Raw genomic sequence first — 22,505 nt, forward strand, 5'->3', positions numbered from 1 at the left:
GTTACAGCTGCTTGCCACTGGGTGGCAAAGGAGCTGCTAGGAGACAGTGCACTGAGCCCAGGATTATACCAGAATAACTGCAGACACACAACACCTATACCACTAATTTCCACTGGTGTATTTTTACTGTTGTTTTCCCCCGGGGTCACCCTACCCTGAACTCTATCATGATACAAAGTACAGGGCTATGTGCTGTGTGTCTGCTCCTTTTTCACTGATACAAAGGAGTCCCAGCTCTCAGCATCTGTGTATGTATATGGAAGGGGCAGGGGGCAGAAAGGAGTGTAGTTTCAGAGGCTGGAATGAGTTTGCTCAGTTTGGCAGGGCTGGGAGGAAGGGCAGTAAATGCATTTTATTTCTTCTCCCAGAATCCTCTGTTGTGTTGCCATGTTTGGGACAGAGTCTGGGCCTGCTATGGTCCCTGTTTAGAACTCAACTCTACGCAGTCTCATGGAATCCAGCTTGGCCAATTTACTGCCCTGTCTTGTGATGCACTGTCCCACAGTCCTCCTCCAGACAAGCCCACTCTTTCACCCAGCGGGCAAGGGGGAGAATGAGACCGAAGATCCCACCAGGTGAGAGTAAGAGGCCACACAAAGTCTCAGAGCAGCTGGCTGCTTCCCTCAAGAAGGGGTTGTCCCAGAATCTCGGGCAGCTTCAGACCCCATGCAGCCACCCAACAGGCACTGGTCCCTTTGGACACTGCCCCGCTGGCAGATAACACCATGATGCCCAAGGAGCTGCCTACCTCAATATTCTTGCAGGCCACATTTTTTACGACAGCTGGAAAGAGGTCAGATGCATTCTTCCCCCGGGCGATCATCTGGGGAGAAGGGAGGGGAGAGCGTGAAGACACAGCCTGGATGCAGGGGTGTAGCTGGCTCAGAGCACATTAGAGATTCAATTAAACCACAGCATGGGGAGAAATCCACAGTCTTGGGCTACAAATCCATTGGTTTCCATCACCTGAGAAGGCTGAGGGGAGATCTAGTGGCCTATTACAAACTAGTCAGAGGGGACCAGCAGGCACTGGGGGAGTCCCTGTTCCCCCGAGCACGACCAGGAGTGACCAGGAATAACGGTCACAAGCTGGCAGAGGGTAGATTCAGGCTAGACATCAGGAGGCGCTACTTCACGGTCAGGGCAGCTAGGATCTGGAACCGCCTTCCAAGAGAAGTGGTGCTGGCTCCTACCCTGGGGGTCTTTAAGAGGAGGCTGGATGGACACCTTGCTGGGGTCGTTTGACCCCAGTACTCTTTCCTGCCATGGCAGGGGGTCGGACTCCATGATCTGCTCAGGTCCCTTCCGACCCTAGAAATTATGAAACTATGAAACCTGGGTGAGAAAGTGGAGCCCCCCCTCAACTACTGTGGGAGCGGTGGGTCACAGTCCTTAGCACAGTGGGGCTCTGATGTACACCTTGGTCCCAGGCACAACTGAAACACGTCACAATAGCAGCAGCGCTGCGACTCTCAGCTTCTCCTAGGCAAGCAGAAGGACCACAGATGCCTGATCAGCTCTGACCCAGCAGAGGCAGTGGGCAGCCAAAGAGCTGAAACTGGAGATGCTGGACCTGCCCACACTGGTGAATGGGAGGGGAGGGTGGTTTCTGATGCAGAGGGAAGGCCAACAAGGCAGTGAGGTCTGGAGGAACAAGCATGGGACCAGGAAGCAGGAGGGTCCTGATCTACTCCAGGCACTGACACAACTTCCTGGTAGAGCGCCAGCAAATACAATCTCCCTTGTCCCTACTGTGCCTCAGTTTCCCCATCTGCAAAATGGAGGGGATGGTTCATGCAGGCTAACTCACCTCTCTCAATTCAGTGCTGAATCAATGCTAATAACTGACACTGGTAGGACAGTTTCACCCTTGCAGTGTCCACATGGTAATTAGGGGTCTGGGAGGCCAACCCCACATGTAGGGGGAATGGAGGCACAGAAGCCTGCCTGTACAGTCACTGAGCAACCCTGCAACTGAGCAACTCAGCAGCTCCTGGCACCTGGAGCCTTATGCCATGCTCTGTGGTTCAACCCCACCTGCCCAACACTCACAGCGACAATCCTCTTCATGGCCTCCAGCTTCAGAGAGTCCTTGTTGCTGTCCAGCATCTCCTTCAGGTCATCGTGCCTGCAAAGCAAAAAGAGCCCTCAAAGAAGGAGTTATAGATGCCAGGCAGGCACCTGGGGGCCACCTGATCCCTCAGACACCAGTCCAGGTAGCTGCCTGTCCTCCCTGCTCCAGGCCATCCCACAGAAACTGCAGCCCTGGGCATCCAACACACTGATCCTGGTAACAACCTCTACCCAGCTCAAGATTTCAATGTACTCTAAAGATCATTTATATTCACTTTCTCAAGCATCGTCAGTGAATGGATATGCAGCAAACCTTCTTTCACCAGTGAGGAAACTGAGGCAGGACACTGCCCGATGCAGGTTTGTTAACCACCTCATAGGAACCCCGGACCCATCAGGACAGGCTGGGTTTTCCCTGGGGGCTGGTGTCAGTGGCTCAACACCAGAAGGGAAACACTGTGCTTCCTAGGGGTTGAAGAGCCAGGCCATCTGACCCGCACCCCAGCCTACTGGAACATACGAGACCCAGGTCTGACCCAGGGAGCCGAGCGGGAACGTGGGCACCACTGGCACGTCCCAAAGCTTGGTGGATTCCCGGGTTTGTGGCCCCAACTATTGACACAGACATCAGGAAGACAGGAGAGAGGAACCTGTGGTAGCAGATGCTAAAAGCAGTCCTATACTGGGAGGGTTTAGGGGGAGCAGGTAGATGGGTCCCTAGAGTCTGGATGCTTTGCTACAGCCCAGGTGAACCTCTTGGCTCTGAAAGCCAGTGATACTACCCATAGTATCTGAGGTGCTCTGTACCTGCAGCAAGGGCCGGGTCACTCTTTGCCGGGGGGTGGGGACCAGCATCCCCAGCTGAGGGCCTAACAAGTGGTTGTCTAGGGAAGTGCAGAAGAGTCATGAGCAACATGGCCAGCAATCCTGGCCTGACTCCCAGTCTCAAGACTTTTGGGGCTTTATTAAATCCCCGGGTCCTGGAGTCCTGTGACTGGGAGAGTCTTTGCTTTTATAGAGGACATAAGGAGAACATTTCCTGCCCTTGGGCTTGCAGGGAGAATGTGGAAAGCACAGCCTGCATGGGACATGAAGGCACAGAGGTCCCATGGCAGTGACAATCCCCAAGTGGATTTTTCTTTTTTAAAATCTCTCTCATGATTTGCTACTCCCTCCCCTAATCCCAGGGCCTAACTCCCAAATTCTGAACGCTGGTGTCTGGCACACCCGTGTCACCCAGCAGGCAGGAAGGAGGCTACATTGTTGTAGAGCTGGGAACGGAGGAGCTGTTGTTCTCCGCCCTTCATGTGGCTAGTCAGGCTGATCTGCTCCATTCCTTGTGGCCTGTGCCCGAAACTCTTCTTCCATCTGGAGCTCAGACAACACCCAGCCAGATGGCTGCACAGTCTAGACCTGGGGCTAGAGACTGCGGCTCTGTCTCTTCTCCCAGGAAACGAATAGGCATGACAAGGCTGGGACAGTTCTGGGACCACTGCCTGGGCTGGAGGTGAAGGCTCCTGCCAGTCCCGGTTTCATCCAAAAGAAACGTAAAACTCTGAGCTAGTCCTTGGGGATCTCTGCTCTTGGCCCCATCTCCCCTAGAGCTGCCAACCTCCACCCCAACTGCCTGCTGCAACCTCAACCTAGCACTGGCTCTGACTGCAGGCTGCTAAAACCAGCTGCTGGGTGCAGTGCTCCAGCCATAGCATTTACCCAAAGAAACCTCTTCCGGCAGCCTGCGCCCTGCCTCTGGGACGTGGCTGGAACCTGCATACCTTTTACAGTTTTGCTACTCCTTCTGCACACACATACACACAGCAGCTTATCTCCCACCGCCAGCCTGGGAGCTCTTGCAGGGCAATGAGAAGGTCCCAGCTGGGAGCAGTAGGTCCCCACTCCCCAGCCAGGGTCCAGCCACACCTGGGGTCACTGCCTCTTACAGCAGGGACTTGGCACAGCCCAATGCCTGTGAGCTGCACTATCTGCTGTGGATAAAGAGCTGACAGAAGGATTACCGGGGAAGGACTCTCCAGCCACGTGGCTCACGGCTGTAAGCAGCTCCCAACCCCCTGCCTCAAGCAGCTCTAATGGACTCCTTCCTCATCCGCTTTGAGGCATGGCCTGAGCGCTGTCAGTCCTTCCAGCCCACAGAGCCTGGGCAATGCTTAGCCCTACAATCTGGACTGAGCAAGCCGGCTCCCAAGGCTTTTCTCTGTCCATCCCAGCAACCCTACATCAAGGCTTTCACTATCCATGCCCCAGCAAAGGATCAGAGCCACAGGATCAAGAGACAGGCAAAAGGACACGCAGAGGTGGCCCCTCACAGCAGCAGGTGGAGATCCTCACAGACCTGCATCCTTCTCATATACCCAGAGGAGCCACCACAGTAAAGGGATGGGGAGATAGGGACACTCATCCCCACTGCAGGAAGCAGGTGCCACCTGAAGCCAACAGGTCTGAGCGGACTTGAGTTCACGCCTGGGAGCACCAGGTGCAGCAGACCCCCAGGAGGCCGATGGTCTGGTACATGGATTGAGCTCAAGGGTGCAATGCCAGCTTGCTCCATGCACAGAAGACCCCCGGTGCCACCGACACGCATGGCCTGGAGCGCAGCTGACGCACAGCACAGGTCAGGGGCAACACGATTCCCCGCAGCACAGGGCCCCGATCCCATGAGACTGCCCTCATGGCCACCCACAGCCGAGACGTGCCGAACCAAGCCGGCCGCTCCCGACGTGCTGCACCTCCCACCTGCGCTGGGCAGAACCTGCCGTGGCTAGAAGCGGCCTACCACCCATATCAGCCACTCGCATTGCCATCAGTGGCGCAGGCAGGTCACGCCTCAAATAGCAGTTAACCAGCTTCCGGCTTGACGCTTCCCAGCTGTAAGCACCGGGCTTTCCTTGTTAGTCCGACTGAAATAGCAAATAAAGCATTTCATAACCTCCCCAGGGGTGTTTGAGCAACTTTTATGGCTGAGGAAGGGAGAGGGCAGGGAGGTGAAGGGAAGGGCTGGGTCCCTCACTGCGCAGAACAGGCATCAGTTTTACAGGGCTCTCAGGCAGCCGGGGAAAGGGGCTTGTTCCCAGCTCAGACCTGCACAATCCTGACACACAGCTCAGGGCCAGAGAGTCTGCCACCAAAACCCACCTGCAAGCTGGGACCTTCGGACAGCTGCTCCCACAAGAGCTAGGGAAGGAGATGGGTCCATTGCTACCATCCCCTAAATAGGGAGGAATGGGGGAGTGTGTGTGTGTGGGGGGGGAGGGGAGCAGAAACCACCAGAAAGGTTGGGCTCCTGGTTTTGTGACAAGCTTGCTCTGCGCAGCGTGCAGATGGATAGGGGAGGGAAGGCTGCAGCGAACCCCGGGGTGGTGACAGGTCAGGGGACAGGTAGATTTCGAGGCAGAGGGGGTCAGCGTCCTTCAGGGAAGCGCGCCTCTGCCACAGCACGGCAGGCGGGTTGCCCAAGGCCTCAGTGAGCAAACTGGGACCTCCCACAGCTTAGCCCGCAGCAAAGGCAGGGGATGCGAGGGGACTCGAACCCCTGGCAGCCCCCGCTCAAAGGTCGCAGGGCTGGGAGGCTGAGGAGCTGCCGGCTTCGGGCAGGGAACTCAACCCACAGCTGCCTGTGAAATATTTATGCCTTGTCAGGAATTCATTTACAGCAGCCTGAAAAGGAGCTGGAAGGCCAGGGCCGGTTGCCACAGCAACCGCAATGCTTGGGCTTCTCGCATGGCCTCTGCTCTTTCTCCTTAACGGGCATATTGCCACTGCCGGCGGCAGGCTGGGGTTACAGACCGACAGATGAGGTGCCTTCCGCTAGCAGCCTGTGGCCATGGGAGGGATGCAGGTCACCTGCGGGTTGAGCTTGCTGGTCCTCTGCTCTAGTGATCATAACTACAGCACCCGCTGCACATCCTCCCATGCCCTCTGTAGCAGCCTCCCTCCCTAGGAACGCGGCCACCCCTGCAGGCCCCGCGGCCTCGCGGCGCACACTTCGGGGGGGCGGCTCTGCCCTAAAGAGCAGGAGCTCTCTAACGGATCCCAAGTCTCGGCAGGACAGGCCTAGGCCTAGGCCACGGCCACGGCCACGGCCACGGCCACATTAGTGGGAATCAGCTCAACCTGGAAATAAACCAGCCCCAATCCAACATCTTCTACAAGGTCTTTTCTTTAAAAAAAAATTTTAAAAATGCTCTAATTGCAATTTGACTTTCATGGACAAGAGGTAATCCGACCCAAGCACATGGCAGCAGCTGGCCTCATAGTTTGGAGCTTGATCTGGGAAGCTCTTCCACACTCAGATGTCTCACTGAAGGCACCGGAGGTGCCAGGGGCCGATTCCCCCCTGGAACAAAGGGATGGCATTTAATAGAGGGGGGAGCAAAAGGGCTGGATTCTGGTGCAAATCTGCGAAGTGAATTCAATGGGATTACACCGAGTTGCAGCAGCTGAGAGTCTGGCTGGCACAGTTTAAATCACTGCAGAGCTCTGCAGCCATGTGGTCATGCCCTATTCAATTCCACAGGGTAGGTTAAACATGCACGCCCCTATGGAAATGACAGAACGGTCTGCTAAATCCTACAGTAACTTTCCAAGAGACACTGCACATGTATTAGCCCATGAGCTTCCCTAACTGCACAGAAGTTACTTCAAGACAAAAAAGAAATCCCAAGCAGTTTTCCAAAATAGCACCAGCCTCTCCTCCAACCAGGAGCAAATATCAGACAGAGCTATGGGTAGGTCTGAGTATTTATTTTGGGGTTTGAGGGCAGGACCTGTCTGATTTACATCCACTGTGCAGGGAGCAGCTTTGCACTGCAACTGGCAAGTATCCTCCACCACAGACGTTTCAGCCTGCGGCTTCAGATACTCCCAAATCCATCAGCAGGCATCATGTGTACAGACCCAAGCCCCGAGACTCAGTCACCTGCCCTCAGTCAACAGCTGCAGCTGCGGGAAGAAGAATCAAAGTTTCTAGACAGGATGACACTCACACCCAAGTGGAAATCAAGGCCTTCATGAATCACAAACTTAACCCTGAGATCAGCTCTAATGACCACAGCACCAACACGCTGCAGTGGGGATTGCAATGAGGATAAGGAAAGGCACCTTCCGCTGCAAGGCTGCCCCTGCCTCAGCACTTAGGGGCAATGGGAACAGCTCTCACATTTGAGGGAAGTGTGAGAGAGGCAACAGGAAGGAAATAGTGCATTTGGATCTGGACTGTCCTGAGTAAAGTGAGCAAGTTGCTTCATGCTCAAGGGATGCAGATTTGGGAAAGACAGAATGAAAATCACCCCCACTGGTTTGAGCAGCTCAGAAACCGCAGAAACTAGAATCTAGGTTCTTTGCAGCACTTCTCCAGTGCCACCGTGGAGGCCAGAGCCCACAGGTAACAGGGCATCAAGCCACTCAGCGGGCAGGGGCAGCGTGACGCAGCAAGGTGGGAATCGAGCAAGGCCCTATCTACTGGGGTGTATTTGTGGCCTCTAGCAACTCAGCCTCTGAGACCCTCACAGGGCTTTCTCCTCCCCCGCCCCAAAGCCCATGCTGGTTCAGCGAGTGACATGCATGTCATTGCAAGGAAGCCAGTATGCTCCAGCACTTCTTGCTCTGGGTGCTGGAAGTAGACGCTTAGCTTGAGGCAACAGGGAACCTGGACAAGGACAGGGGTGAGGGGGTCAGGGCTGGTGGGAGGGATCCCCAGAACCATAGTTTCATAGTATCTAGGGTCGGAAGGGACCTGAGCAGATCACCTAGTCCGACCCCTGCCATGGCAGGAAACAATACTGGGGTCAAATGACCCCAGCAAGATGTTCATCTAACCTCCTCTTAAACACCCCCAGGGTAGGAGCCTGCCCTGACCAGGGTCAGATGGCTGTGCTTCCCCTATGCTTTCCCAGAGATGGGCCAGCAAACTGGGCACCATAGATCTGGCAAGTGCCCTGTCAGGGCTTGGCAATGTTTTGCAGGTTCTTACCACTCACCCTCCAGCAGTCCATCCCTCTGGCCCAACACCCGCTGACAAGCAGCAGCCCAGCCCATAGTCTCAGGAAGACTGTGGCATACTCCCGTGCCATCCTCAGGGCAGTGGAAGAGGAGCTTGGAGATGGCAGTTTGCATCTCTCCAAGCAGGCACAGTGCAGGGGGGGACCCTTCTTTCCCTTTCAAGGGGGTCAGGGCTGCAGAGTAGGGGGAAGCCCCATGGGAAGAGTCTGCTCTCACTCATCCCACTTCTGCCTGCTCCCTAGGACTGACTGGGTGGCTTGGGGCAGCAGATGGCTCCATGCAGCTGCCCCAGTCCCAGCCCCAGTACTTTCCTGGCTCCGAGGCAGCCAGCGGGACCGCGCTGACAGGGTGAGGAACACAGTCTGGTGCTCGCCGCCTGCCCTACCGTAGTGGCTGTGTCCGGCTGGCACCAGCACTGTTGTCTGGGGCTGGTTGCTGCTCAGGTGCCTTGAGCAGCCGGAGCTCATCAGCTTGCAGGGCGCTGTACCAGCTCTGTTGCCCACCCTCGGCCGGCAGCACTGGGCTCTTGGCGTCCTCGCCTGCTGCCCCCGGAGGGCACCTCACCAGGTTCACGGCACTGGCTGGCAACTGCAGCAGCTTCTGCATCGGCTTCATTGCGGGGCCGAGCCACGTTTGCAGGCAGTTGGGGCTGGGGCTGTGACTCAGCGATGGGGCTGTCCCCGCTCCGCCTCCGCCTGCAACCTGATGCTGCTGCTGCTGGGGCCCGCCAGGCTGGGCTGGGCTGGGCTGGGCTGGGCTCCCTGCTACAGCCCCAGCCCTTGAGCCTAGGCTGCAGCTCCTGCTGCAGGGGTCAGATCTCACAGTCCCCGCTGGGTCACTCAGGGAGGACGTGTCAACAACCCAGCCCTGGCACTGGAGGACGCTGCTGTCCTGCCAGGCCCCAAGCAGCCCCGTCAGCTCAGGACAGCATTCAGCTATGTCTCTCCTGCCCCCCGCCTGGCCACAGCCCCTGTGCCTGGGTGAGGAACAGCCACTGCCTCACCAGGGCCAGGATGGGGGAGGGCCTTGAAGCTTGGACAGGGAAGAAATACACCGGGAACTGTACACCCAGGAGAGATGTGGTTCCCTGGGCTGGTCTCAAGTAAAAGGGAGGGAGATTCACAACTTACAGACTAACCCAGGAGAAAGAGAGAGGTGGGGGGAGGAGATGGATGGATAGAAGGATGGATGGAGAGAGAGAGAGAGAGAGAATGATTCACAGATAGTGACAGAGAGAGACTGAAATGGATGGATAGAGGGATGGATAAAAAGAGAAAAATGGATGGATAGAGATGGGTGGACAGAAAGAGGGAGAGATGGATAAGCAGTGAGGGAAAAAGATGGAAGGAAATAGAGATGGATGGATAGATAGTGAGAGGGATATAGATGACTAGAGAGAGATAGAGAGAAATGGATGGATATAGAGAGGGATGGACAGAGAATGGGAGATGGATGGATGGTGACAGAGAAAGTGGAATAGAGATCGAGAGAGAAAGATGGATGGAGAGACAGAGATGGCTAGATAGACAAAGAAAGATGATTGGATAGAGAGAGATGTGCAAAAAAAAGAAAAATGAATGGAGAGAGAGATGAATCGATGGACAAAAGATGGATAGATAGAGATAGAGAGGGAAGAATAGAAAGAGGGATTTGGATGGATAGAGGGATGGAGAAACGCATGGAGAGAGAAAGATGTATGATTAGAGAGACTGCAAGATGGATGGATGGATAGATATAGAGAGATGGATGGAAAAATGAATGAATAGAGAGAGATGGATGGAATGAGAGAGGGCAGGATGTTAAGAAAAAGAGCAAGTTGGCCAATACAGAGTGAGAGGTAGATGTATAGAGAAGGAGAAAAAGATGGCTAGACAGAGAAAGCGATGGATGGATGGATAGAGAGAATGATTAGAGAGAGAATGCAAGACAAATGGACAGAGGTGGATGGATGGATGGAGAGAGAGAGAGAGAGAGAGAGAGAGATGGACAGAAAGTGAGAGAGAGAGTGTTGGATAAAGAGGGAAGTGGATGGAGAGGGAGCAAGATAGATGGATAGAGAAGGACAGAGAGATGCATAGACGGAGTGATGGATGGATGGAGAGAAAGAGATAGAGAGAAAGATGGCTAGACAGTGATGCAGAGATAGAGACGAAGAGAGTAATGGAAGGATAGAGAGAGAAGTATGGAGGACAGAGAGGTAGATGCATAGAAAGAAAGAGAAAGATGGATGGATAGAGAGATACAGACAAAGTGATCCATGCATAGAGAGAAAGAGAAATAGGGGGATGCAGAGAAAGAAAGAAAGACTGATGGATAGAGAGGGAAAGATGGATGGGTAGAGAGAGGGATGGATAGAGATAAAAATGGGTGGATGGATAGGGAGAGACATGGTTAGACAGAAAGAGGGATAGACAGAAGAAGGAGAGAGGGAGGGATATATAGAAATTTAGAAGGAGATGGACATATAATGAGAGAGGAGAATGGATGGATAGAAAGAAAGACAGGGAGACCGATGGATAGTGGGAGAAAAGGATGGATAGAGGGGGATGGACAGAAAGAAAGAGGGGTTGATAAAGAGATGTATAGAATGAGAGAGATGGGTGGATAGAGTTTAATGTATAGAGAGTGAGAGATTGATAGAGAGAAAGCTGGAGGGAGAAAGAAAGGAATAGACAGAAACAGATGGAGAGAGATAGAGATGGATACAGAATTATGGATAGTGAGAGAAAGAGAGCAAGATATGGATAGCTAGAGAAAGAGATGGATGGAGAGAGAAGGAAGTGTACAGAGAGGAAAAAAAATGGGTGGATGTAGAGTGGGGAGAGGGATGCATAGAAAGGCAGGAAGTTGGATGAACAGAAAGAGAGGAATCTCCCTCTAGATAGAGAGGGAGAGATGGATCAACAGAAAGACAGATGGATGGACAGGAAGAGAGTCTTTTGAAGAAAGGGAAAGCTAGATGGAGAGAAGGAAAGAGGGGGAGAGAGAGGGATGAAGAGAGAAGAATAGAGATATTTAGATGGTTAGAGAGAGAGAGAGATGAATGGAGTGAGAGATGGATGCATAGACTGAGGAACTACATGGATAGAGAGAAATGGATGGATAGAGAGCAGGCTAGAACAAGATGAATAGAAGTGACAGAGGAATAGAGACAGAGAGAGAAAGAGAAAATGGTTGGATCCAGAGAGATACTTGGGGAAAAAGATGAGTGGAGAAAGAGGGATGGATAGAGAGCTGAATGGTAGAGAGAGAGAGGGATGAGCAGAAAGGGAGGAAAAGGGATAGATAGGAAGACCGGGGGAGAGGATTGGATAAAGAGAGAGAGAAGGATGGATAGACAGTAAGGGAGATGAATGGACATAGAGATGGAGAGTTTTATGGAGAAGTGGATGAGGAAATAAAGGGATATGGATGGAGTGAGAGAGATGGGTAGAAACAGAGAGAGGGATGAATAGAGCGATTCATGGATAGATACAGAAATGGGTAAAGATATATGGATGAATGCAGAGAGAGGAAGAAAGATGGATGGATAGAGAAAGATGGAAAGAGGGATGCATAGAGAAAATGGATGAATAGAAAGAGAGGGATAGATAGAGAAAGATGGATGGATTGATAGAAAGAGAGACATAGGCAGAAAGAGGGAGAGAGATAGAGAGAGCAAAATGAATGGAGAGCGAGGGGGATGGACAGATAGAGGGATTGGGAGAAAGCGACAGAGCACATGAGAAGGATAGGAAGAGAGGGAGATGGATGGAAAGAGAGAGTTGGATGTATAGAGAATGGTAGAGCTGGATAGATAAAAAGAGATGGAGGCAGTTGATTTAAAACTTTGGGTGGAGCAGGAATCAAAGTAGGGTGCAAGCGCACAAATGCCCACTGCCTCAGTCTGCCCCGTGTATATAATTACGCTGGTTAGTCTATAGGGGTTCAATCCATCCTGCCTTCTACACAGGGACAGAGGCAGAGCTGCCCCTCCCAGGGTACCCTCGAGCAGGGTGCAATGCCCATCTTTCCAGATGAGACTCAGACAGGCCTTGTTCAGGAGGGCTGGGGTCAAAGTGCTGCTTGCTCCTCTGCTGCATGCAAAGGTTTGCTTCCTCCCTGTCACACAGGAGCCACACCACAGGGGAATGGCCCCAAGGCAGCTAGGGATGACATAGGAATGGAGGGAACCATGGGCTGGGGTGTTAGCCAGAGAGAAAGCTGAGAGCAATCCCACAACATGGACCAAAGGGGAGCCAGCTCAAAAGATAGCTCAGGATGCTGCTGTACATGGAGCAGGTGCAGAACACAACCTGAGCGCTGTAGAGAGCATCTGGTTTAGGGGCTATTCGGGTAGGTTTCGCTCAGAAACGAGCTGCTAGTGATCCCAACTCCTGGGAGAATCTGGGCTCAGCTCTGTCCCAGATCTGTGGCTCTGTCCCTGGAGCAGCACCTCTCATTGACAGGCCTGACCAAGCCTTTTAGGGAAGCAGCTGGGGGCAGCAAGCAAGGATGTGAGGCCAGGGATGCTGGGGTCTGACAGGTTGTTTTGCAGCTCCACCCCCGAGCTGCAAGGACAGAGGGAGCTGAACCGACACACTGGCATTCAATGCCAGCAAACCCCCAGAAGCCTGGAGGGAGATATCAGGGCTCCTGGAGACTAAAGCACTGGGGGAAGCCCGCTAGAAGGGAAGGCAAGCCAGCTGCACTGCTGTCTGCCAGAGGGAAACAGCCCCATCTCGTGGTTCCTTCTGCCTCAGTCATTAACCCAGGATTTCACCATTTGGTTCCATGATCACATCTCTCTTTTCCTTTTATCTGCTTTGTAACAGTGCCTATGGGTCCCAACCATCACAGTGCCCCATTGTGCTAGATGCTGCACCCATACACACATTCAAATACAATTGCTGCTCCTGAGACCTTATGCTATAAATACCACCAAGGAAGCACAACCATCATAATTTCACAGCTGGGAAACTGAAGCAAGAGAGAGAGAGTATATGAACATATGGGTAAGTTATACTGATTTAAGGGGCAGGGGGAGCATCAGTTGCTCTGTGATTATTATTATGCATGTCCAGTCCAACCCTGCAGCAAGTGAAAGCTAAACGGCTACAACTTAGCCCCGGGGCTTTTGGTTGTAGCCGTGTTGGTCTAAAGACAAAGGCAGGCGGGCAAGGTTCTTTGGATAGATGCGATAAGTTTCATCAGACCAATTGAGTAGTTGGAAAAAAGTCCTTGGCCAGCTTTTAGGGGCAGTCATCCTCCATCAGGCATAGGAAGTCTCTGCTGTTCTGAGACTCGAAGGAGTGAGAGAAGCTAGAAGTGTGACAGGATGTCAGTGAGAATGTAAATAAGTAGAAATTAGGAAAACAAAACAAAACAAAAAAATTAGGAAAAAACTTAGCCCTGTTCCATTTAGGGGCAAGCTGTCCCAATTTCATTTTCCTCTTACTACAAGATTGAAGTGGATACCAAGAGTTATTACAAAGCAGGGCTAATACAAGGTCAGAACCACCACCATCTTTTTAACATAGGGCTGGGACCCTATTCCCAAGTCCCAGCTCTGCAGTGTAATAGCAAGACCACCTCTTACCTTTTCATACAATTCCTGAACCCTATGCCCGTCTTGCCACCTCCTGAGATCACAGGATCATTGGTTTGAAGTGACCTCAGTGGTTATCAGGTCCAACCCCCTGCACAAATGCAGGAATGCTACTCCTAAATCATCCCTGAAAAATGTTTATCCAGACCTCTTTTGAAATCACAAGTTCTTCAACAAAGATCACTCGATACAAAGCTCCAGACACTGATGGGCATTTGCTGTCAGTAAATCTGTGACATTCCACCAGATTTTTTCTGATCGGGTGAGGACTTAATTGGAGCTACTCCTGATTTATATATACACACAAAGATGAGCCACAAAAGAACCAAGTCCAGAAGGTTTAGCTGAGGCAAGTATCCCTGGTGCTGCAGAGGTCCGTTCTCTGGGTCCCACATATGTGCACATGCTCAAAACAACAGCAAGTCAGTCTGCTCCTGAACCTGGGCTAGGCCAGTTCACTTGGCCTCAGTTTAGCCCATGGGGACATTGTAGGTTTGAAAGCAGGGCCTGAGCCAGGCAAATACCCAGGACCTCTGGATTTGCACCAGCTGAATCCAGAGTCCTGCTCTATACCAGTATGAGACAGAGCAAAAACACAGCTGCTTTGGAGTCCACATTATGGGCAGAAAGCAGGAAAACCAGGGGGAAAGGAGTATGACAATGGATCAGGAGAGCAGAGCGGAGTAAAGGAGCAGGAGGAGAATCCAGGATAGAGAAGGCAATGGGGGCCCATTTCTAGGGATAGGTGTCAGCTTGGCAGGACTGGGAATGGAGGCCCTCAGAGCAGATACTGTGCTCAGCAACTCCAGCCTCTTTTGCCCTTAACAGTGCAGGACAGTCTTCATGGCCTGTCCAGACTTTGGTTCTTGTGAGGGGCTGACAGCTGAATTGCTGGGGCTCCTGTGTAGATACAGGTCTGAGAGTGGGAGAGGTAAGAAGGGATGCACCTCCTACCCCAGCCCTCCCCTGCCTACCTCCCATCCAGACCCTGCTGAGACAGGGTTGGGGATGAACCCGAGTAGGAATGAGTGAGCAGCATGGTGCCATCTCCCTACCTGAAGCACTGCCTCTGGCTCATTCTGGTATGTGGCAAAAGGGGGATTTGTTCACCGAGTGAGGCAGAAAATGGGTGGAAGAGGAGGCCGAGCAGAGCTTGGATGCTTCATGGCACATGAGGGATGGCTCCTTCCTCCCCAGCCCTTGCAGGTAGCAGTTAGTCCTACTAGCCATAGCTTCAGGTGCCCTTCAGGTGCAGCATATAAGAATAGCATAGCCGGGCTAACACCAACTTCTTCCCCATACTCAGGGTTAGAATTACACTTTGACTCTTGGGGGAGAGAGGGGAGGTCTGCAAAAAAAAAAAATTGGGCTACCCATCACAGTGCCTTAATAAAATTGGAGACCCCCCAGGTTACGATTTTCAAATCTTAAAGGAGGGGCTCTCGTCTCTTATGGGGGTGCTCAGCCCCCCCAAGGTCCTCCATAATTTGACCCCTGCCCATACTGGTGCATGACAAATGGTCACGCAACCAAGACCCAAGGGTACAATGTGTTGCTACAGCTATACAGCAGTGGCCTTGTGTGCTTCTCCACAGCAGGACCATCCACAGCAGGATATAATGGGAGCATGTAAAACCCAAATCCAGCAGTGGCCTGTATATGGGAGAGAGAAATGCTGCAGGGAGCGCTGATGACAGCACAGCATCCCTCACGTGATACAGATGCTCTGCAAAGAAGGGCAATGGAAGCAAGCTACACTTCTGTATCAGCTCACAAAGCTTTCTCTAGGGCTGGGCTCCAGCTGTGGAGTGTACTCCCCCATGAGTGAAGGAGCAGCACAAACCTCAGACTCTCCTGCTGCAAGAGCAAGGTGCGTCTCTTCAACTTGGCTTCTCCAGCATAACCCAGAGCAACGTGGTTTTAACATCTCAAACCTCAAACTCCAATCCCTACCCAAACAAAATGCTCCACCACACAGTCCTCTTTCTGGGCAGAGAAGCAAGAGGACAAACTGCACGCAGCAGATGTTATTCATATTAGTTAGGTCCCTGCTACATGTTACACTCAAGGCATGATTAACCACTTAACCAAGGAATAAGCCACAATATTATTCCACAAAAAATGTATAACAACTTTGTGGCTGGTTCTTATGATGCCGTTACTTGAATGTTTGGCCAAGTGCATTCCTTTGGGAGGGAGCCCAGATCAGCTAATGGTGCTTGCAGCTGTAAGGAGTGCATAGTGGACCCCTGCAGCTGGCAGCCCCATGAGTTGTGGGCTTCTAGCCTCAAGAAACACATGGTGCACACTTGCAGCTAGGAGCCCCGACAGCTGAGGTGGCTCTCAGCTGTGGGAACTTGCTACTTGCCCGGGATCATGATCCCCAGCAATAAGGTGTGCAAGGCAGGAGATGTCCTGGAAGTGCAGTTGTATGGCTCGCACATCAGATTCCACTGCGCCTTTACTTGTACACCTGGCAAAGGCCTTATTGCACAACTGAAAGAAGCACAGATTGTGGTGGTGTCAACAATGCAAGAAGCCAGAAAAAAAAATGGCAGTACTTGAACTGCTAAAAAAAATATGACATTGCCATAGCACAGAGAGCAACACCAAGCAACTACCCTCACATCTGCTTTTTTTTTGTGGGGGTGTGGGGGTGTTTGAGGCCTCCCATCCAAGTTCTGACCCTCGTCCAGGCTGATTAGCTTATGGACTGAGACATGGACACACAGCCCTTGACCTAGCAGCATGACAAAGAAAAGAATAAAACCCCTCTGAACCCCAGTGTCGCATATACACACATGATAAGGGTGAAGAACCCAATATTAGAAGCAGATAAACCAGTAGGGATATGTCAGGGTCCATAGAGCAGGGCAGAGTTGGCAGGATGCTGAAGGGACACCATGAGGCACTGTCACTGAGGGTTTGGGACATGCATCAGTCAGAGATTATTGGCTAAGAACGGAGAAAGATGCACACTGGGGCACTTCTCATCACCCACCCTAGGAAGCAACAAGAGCAACAGAGGCAGAAAACTGCTCCCCCCCACTCCCCACCCCATCACCAAGCAAGTTAATAAGAACAGCTGGTGGCCAGACAGCAGCGTTATCAGCTCAGCCATATTAAGTCAGACCCTTATACCCAGACAAAAAGCCCCTTCAGTTGGATGTAAATAAAAGCCACCAACTGCAGGGGAGAAAACCAAACACAAACAGACTGTTAAAATCTGGACAATAAAGAGAGATTGGCAAGCGCAACAATTGCGAAGTCACTGACTTCTAAACAACCTTAATTTTGCCCCAGCATTGCCACCTCTCCATAACTGAAACCCTGAATCACACTTACATCCTCCAGTCTTAAGAGCGAGTCCCATAAACTTATTTTCCATCCACACCAGCCTGCCTCTGCGGATACCACTGAAACCATGAAAACTAACTTCTTCCCTCAGCATCCCACATACCACAGACTCATTCTCCAGGACATGACATCCATCCTGGTTTCTCAAAGGCTTATTCTGCCCTTGGTATTTTTCATTCCCCACCTTTACAACAGTCGATTCCACTATAATAAGCATACCTCACTAATCACTGACATGCAGCCACCTCTGGGGAGGAACACTAGAAATGAACTTTACGCAGGAACATTATGCGACAGTCGAGGGCAGGGAGCACGCATCTAATTGAAATGGCAAATGGAATTTAGGGCAGCAAAATGCATCAGCATTTGGATGAATGCAGAGATCAACACTCCTCCTCTAGCAAGCACAAGTTGAAAACCTTGTGTGCTCAAGGCTGTGTTTTGCACCTAATCCTAGAGATGGCATCACCAGCAGCACAAATGCCCCCTCCCACATTTCGCAGCGCTGGGGGACTGCTTTCTCCTGAGTCATGGTCACCACTCTCAGTAGTTTCCCCTTAGAGGTGTGTTATCCAAGCCCTCACCCTACTTTGCTTGAGAGGTCTGATGCAGCACAGCCAGGAATAATGAAAATCCTTTATTTACATACCTTTGCACCTGGGAAGTGCATCTTATCTTCCTCTTCATTAACATTTACAGGTCTCCCTGCTTTTTCTGGCTCTGGCAGCATGGTAGCAGAGTAGTTAAGATCTCTCTTGGGAAGTGGCAGTGTGTGAGAAGTGAAGCCCTGTTCTGGGTTCATGTCAAAGGCCCACTACCTCCCTAATCCCCGACATGAAGCTACCTCTGGTGAGGAACGCTGCAACTAAACAGTGCATAGCAACATTGTGTGATAGTTGAGGGCAGCAAGTATGTGATGACCAGTGGTTCATGCCAAAGGCTGCCCCCAGCTGTGCCTGGCTACCTGGGCATTCAGGCTGGGATGGGTGGATGTGATACTAACCACACTGCCCCCTTGCGTAGTGTTGGCTACAGAAACTGGTGAGCCTTAACCAGATAAGCCCAGTGGGCTTCTAGGCTTTATTGGCTCTTCTGACTTACCAGGAAAAAAGGGAATAAAAATCATGAAGATGAAGATAAAATTTCATCTGCTTTGCCATCACCAACAGCACCTCCCTTAAAAATGATGAGCACAGGTGAAACATGGTTCAGTGGGTGGGGTGCTAGCCTGAAATCCACCAGACTGAGACTAGTGCAACTTCTGGGAGGTCACCTGGTCTCTGCTTCAGTTCCTGTATGAGGAAAGAAATGCTGCCCTACTGCACAACAGTGTTTTGTTCTTGGGAGTCCGTTTCATACCTGGCAGTTTTACCATGTTGCTTTTAACCTCTCATCTGCTTGTCCTCCCTCCCTTCCATAATTTGCTATTCTTTAAAATTTCACTCATCTCAAGACAGTGGAAGTCCCCCATTCTACTGCTGTGCATAGGGATGATGTCACATCCTTTTAAATAAACATGCAAACCATCTAAAGACTGCTCGCTGTGCCCTACTTTGGATCCGACCATTCATTACCATTGCTCTCTGGTACCGGTGCCTCACCCCCGTGTCCCAGGTGAGTTCCCTGCACCACCAGGGAAAGCCTGAGAAAGAAACGAGCACACAGCTCTTTCCATCAACATCTCAAAGTGCCTGAATGTGCTTCTATTCCAAACACTTTGAACTAAAGGCACTTTCTGGGCTTAGAGAGGCCTGCTGGGGACTCAGACATCAGTGTAATGGCTCTGCAAATGCATCCTTTATTATACACCGGAGGGGCCTAATTCTCCTCTCCCTCACACCAGTCTGGCATTAGCACTGGGCCACTGATTTGAACGAGTCCTCCCCAGTTTCTAACAGAGAAAAGGATTGTGTTTCAATAGCCACAGTCATTTCCCCTGCCACAGCAGGGCTCAGTGCCTCAGGACAGACCTCTATTTCTGCACACAGGCAGCCATCTTCACTCCTTCAACAGACATTTGTGGGAAAGACTTCTGCAGCTTTCTGACATGAGCACTGGGGCCAGACTAGGACTTTGAGGCAGAGGCTGCATTTTATAGGGGCAACAGGAACCCCAGTTGGAAGAGTGGGCTGGTTCTGCCCCACCCCTGATGCTGTACAGAAATCCTGCTCTTGTGAGCGGCTCAGTTCTCTCCAAGTCCCACTGTAAGAGTCTTCTCTTCCCTGGGGAAAGAGAAGCAGGTTCTGATCTGAGTTACATCAGCACAAATCTTATCTTCTCCGTGATGCCAGTGGAGTTCATCCAGATTGACCAGGAGCCGAGCTCAGGCCTCTTGCTTATACCATAGGTCTCCTTACAGGATCTCACTGCATTCCTACACAGGTTCAATACACAGGAAAGGTGCCCCTTGCACCTTTCAGAGGGACATGGCAGTGGTGGCAGATGACATAACAAGGAGCAACAGTCTCAAGTTGCACCAAGAGAAGTCTAGGTTAGATATTAGGAAGAGTTTTCCCACTAGAAGGGTAGTGAAACCCCGGAACAGGTTGCCCAGACTCTCTCCTTGGAGGTTAAGACCTGGCTAGACAAAGCCTTGGCTGGAATGATCTAGCTGGGGACGACCCTGCTTTGACCAGGGGGTTGGACCTCCTGAGATCCCTTCCAATCCTCATTTTCTATGGTTCTATGGCAGAGTAGATTGTCATCCATAGCAATGATTCTCAATCAGGGTGCCAACGCATGCTGGGGTGCTGTGACATCCTTCTAAGGGTGCTGCACAATATTAGTACAGTCAGGCAGGTACACACCTACACATGATGTCAGAGATTTCAAATAGAAGTACATACAGTGTCAAAACAATTATGACCTGCTGTGGCCCTTGAGTTATTTCCAGACAAAGAATTTCTCTACTATTTTTCCATAGTTAAAAAAAATAACTAGTGAAAGCTAAGTGCTGGCATTTTCCAAGGGGGTGCTTTGAGATGAATGAAGAGTGCCTTGAGTCTAAAAAGACTGAGGACCACTGGTGTCTAGTGTTTGAACACTTAAGGAGACATGCGCATACGTGCATCCATCTCCAAACAACCCTTGCTTACAAACCGTGCTTTCCCAGGACTATGCTACTGTGATGCACTCTGGGTGGGGCTGCAAAAGGGCTGCTGCCAGCAGTAACTAGACACAAGGAAGGGAATGAAGGGCAGCCTGGATTGGATTCCTTGCCCAGAACAGCATTCCAGCTTGCTTCTCACCACAGACTGTTCCCATCCTAAAACACCTCACCTTGAGCTAACCCCATGAAGCCCCACTCCCTGGAAAGAGACAAGACAGAAACTTCTGAAATATCGGGGGTGGAATCTCAATCCCAACGGGGAGGAAAAAAAGGCAAGGCTCTTATTGAATTGGATGGGCCCAAATTTCCCCTAGTGGTTTAAAGTCACTCCATCTGTCATTTTCTTTTGGTTCAGAGTAAAAGATTGACATTTTTCTCTGTATCATGAGATATGAAGGGGGCTCAAGTCAGGTAGCATACAAGAAAACATATCACCCAAGTGATTCTTGCATAATTTGCTAGAACAAACACGGAGCAAAGATCACACACGCTTCTAAATATAACATGTTCTCACCAAAAGCCCCGCTCCTTCAGGCAGGGAGCTCCAAGAGCATATTCCCAACCTAGTTGTGCCTCCATCGGCCTACACAGGCCCCATTACATTGCAGAGTGCACCCTGCATCTAGCAAAAGCCAGGAAATTGGTTTAGCCCAGGGCAGTAGGATTTCCCTTTCACTCTAGCTGTGGTTGGTGAATTTGGTGCTGGGACCAGGGGGTTAGACAAGCCACTAGAAATCAGAGCAGGGGCATGGTCGAGCCTTTGTCAGACCGATATGGCAATCTGCACCAAGGACTACAGCGATCTGGCTGCCATCAGCCAGCGGACGTCACCGATGACGCAAAGATTCACTGCTGCTGCCGTGATTCTGCCAGCTCCTCCACCAGCTCCACAGCGCTCAGGCTACACAATATGGGCACTCTACGCCAGCCCCACTATTTTGTCCCTGCCTCCCCTGTCCATGGCAAACACCCAAGGCAACTCCTGCTCTAGGTGCGGACCCACGGCCCTGCAGGAAAGCATTGTTTAAGAACGGAAAACAGATTTCCCAACCACCACCCCTCAGCTCCCAGCTGCCCGGGTCATTTCCATGCTCTCAAATGGAGCATTCAACCGCAGCACCCCTCAGCCCAGAAATAAACCATTCCTGCCCCCCAGCCCACAACAGGCTGTGAGAAGGGGGAGTTTGCTAGCCTCCCGTCCTGCAAATGGCCTAACCCAAGGGCGTCTTGCGGGCTAATGCTGGTCTCAGCTGCCACACCTGCTGCCTGCAACACTGAATGGGGGAGGGGAGCAATGCATTAAAAAAAGCAGCAAGGGGAAAATGCTGGAGGGCATCCTTCCCCCTGCCTCCTCTAGTCCTCTCTGCCGCCTGATGGGGAGCACAAGAGGCTTCAGCCTCCCCCAGCCCCGGGCAGGAGCTCCCCTCCCCCCTCCTGCCTACCTTTTGTAATCAGAAGAGAAGATGCCCCCGCTGGCAGGATCGTGGCCATACTCGGGCTCCCCCAGGCTGGAGGAGCCCCCCTTCTCCTCGTTGTAGGCTTGGCTGGTGGACATGGCTGGGATCTGGGGCAGAGGAGGATGTGCAGGGGGTTTAAACGGAGGGAAGCAAGGCTGAGCTTCTTACAGCGACAGGCCCCTGCACACCAGGGATGCCCCAGCAGGAGCGGAGGAGGAAGAAGAAGAAGAAGAAATAATAATAATAATAATAATAATAATTGCAGGAGCAGCCGGGCCCTGGCGGCGGCCACTGCTGCAGTTTATGTCGGGATCAGGTGGCCGCAGCTTCTCAAGGCTGGGAAACGCCACCCCCACCCCGGCAGAGAGGGTCCCCTCCTCTTAAAGAGACAGGACTCCTCTGCCCCTGTGCTGCTGTCCAACACCAGGGTGGGCTGGCCCTCCGCTCACGCTGGCATTGGGGGGGGGGGTTCAAGGGCTGGGGAAGAAGTAGAGCCACAGAGGGAGACGACCATCTTCTCACCTGGGCTGGATGTCCTTGGAGAGGTGCTGGATCAGAGACAGCATCCAAGCGCTCCCTTCTCTCCTTTGCCTGAAACATCTCTATCGATGTTTTTTCCCCCACAATGGAAAACTGGGGTTTCCGACTGAATGGAAATGTTGGGGTTTTTTTTCCTCTGGAACCCTCAGGAGCCCTCCAAAAGGGGCCATTTCCCTCAAATGCTGTTTTCATTAACATTGGCTCAAGCAGAAACCTTGCATTGATGTCTTGTGGCTGCCCCCGCCCATGCATGCAAGCACCCCCCCCCCACAAACTATTGTCATTGTTTGCATTTGTTATTTATTTGCTATGCCTAAACTTTCTAAAAGGGAGGGGGGTGGCTCCACTCTGTGAATGGGGGCCTGAG

At 51.8% G+C, this 22,505-nt stretch overlaps 1 protein-coding gene across 3 annotated transcripts in view; it reads right to left on the reverse strand.

Annotated features, from left to right (window-relative positions):
• Positions 1 to 21,934, reverse strand: part of AP3B2 (adaptor related protein complex 3 beta 2 subunit) — a 54,871-nt gene extending 32,937 nt beyond the window's left edge. For 2 of the 3 annotated variants that reach the window (XM_019533253.1, XM_019533252.1), the window contains exons 1-3: positions 8,474 to 8,736; positions 2,053 to 2,128; positions 749 to 823 (exon numbers count right to left, since the gene is read on the reverse strand). In XM_019533253.1, coding sequence (XP_019388798.1) covers positions 749 to 823; positions 2,053 to 2,128; positions 8,474 to 8,703 — 381 coding nt within the window. In that variant the 5' untranslated portion in view covers positions 8,704 to 8,736. Of the gene's footprint in view, positions 1 to 748; positions 824 to 2,052; positions 2,129 to 8,473; positions 8,737 to 21,583 lie in introns of those variants that run through there. The other variant, XM_019533254.1, reaches the window with a different exon arrangement.
• Positions 21,935 to 22,505: the final 571 nt, after the last annotated feature.

Source organism: Crocodylus porosus, unplaced genomic scaffold (assembly GCF_001723895.1).
Source record: "Crocodylus porosus isolate Cpor-Errol unplaced genomic scaffold, CroPor_comp1, whole genome shotgun sequence".
NCBI lineage: Eukaryota > Metazoa > Chordata > Crocodylia > Crocodylidae > Crocodylus > Crocodylus porosus.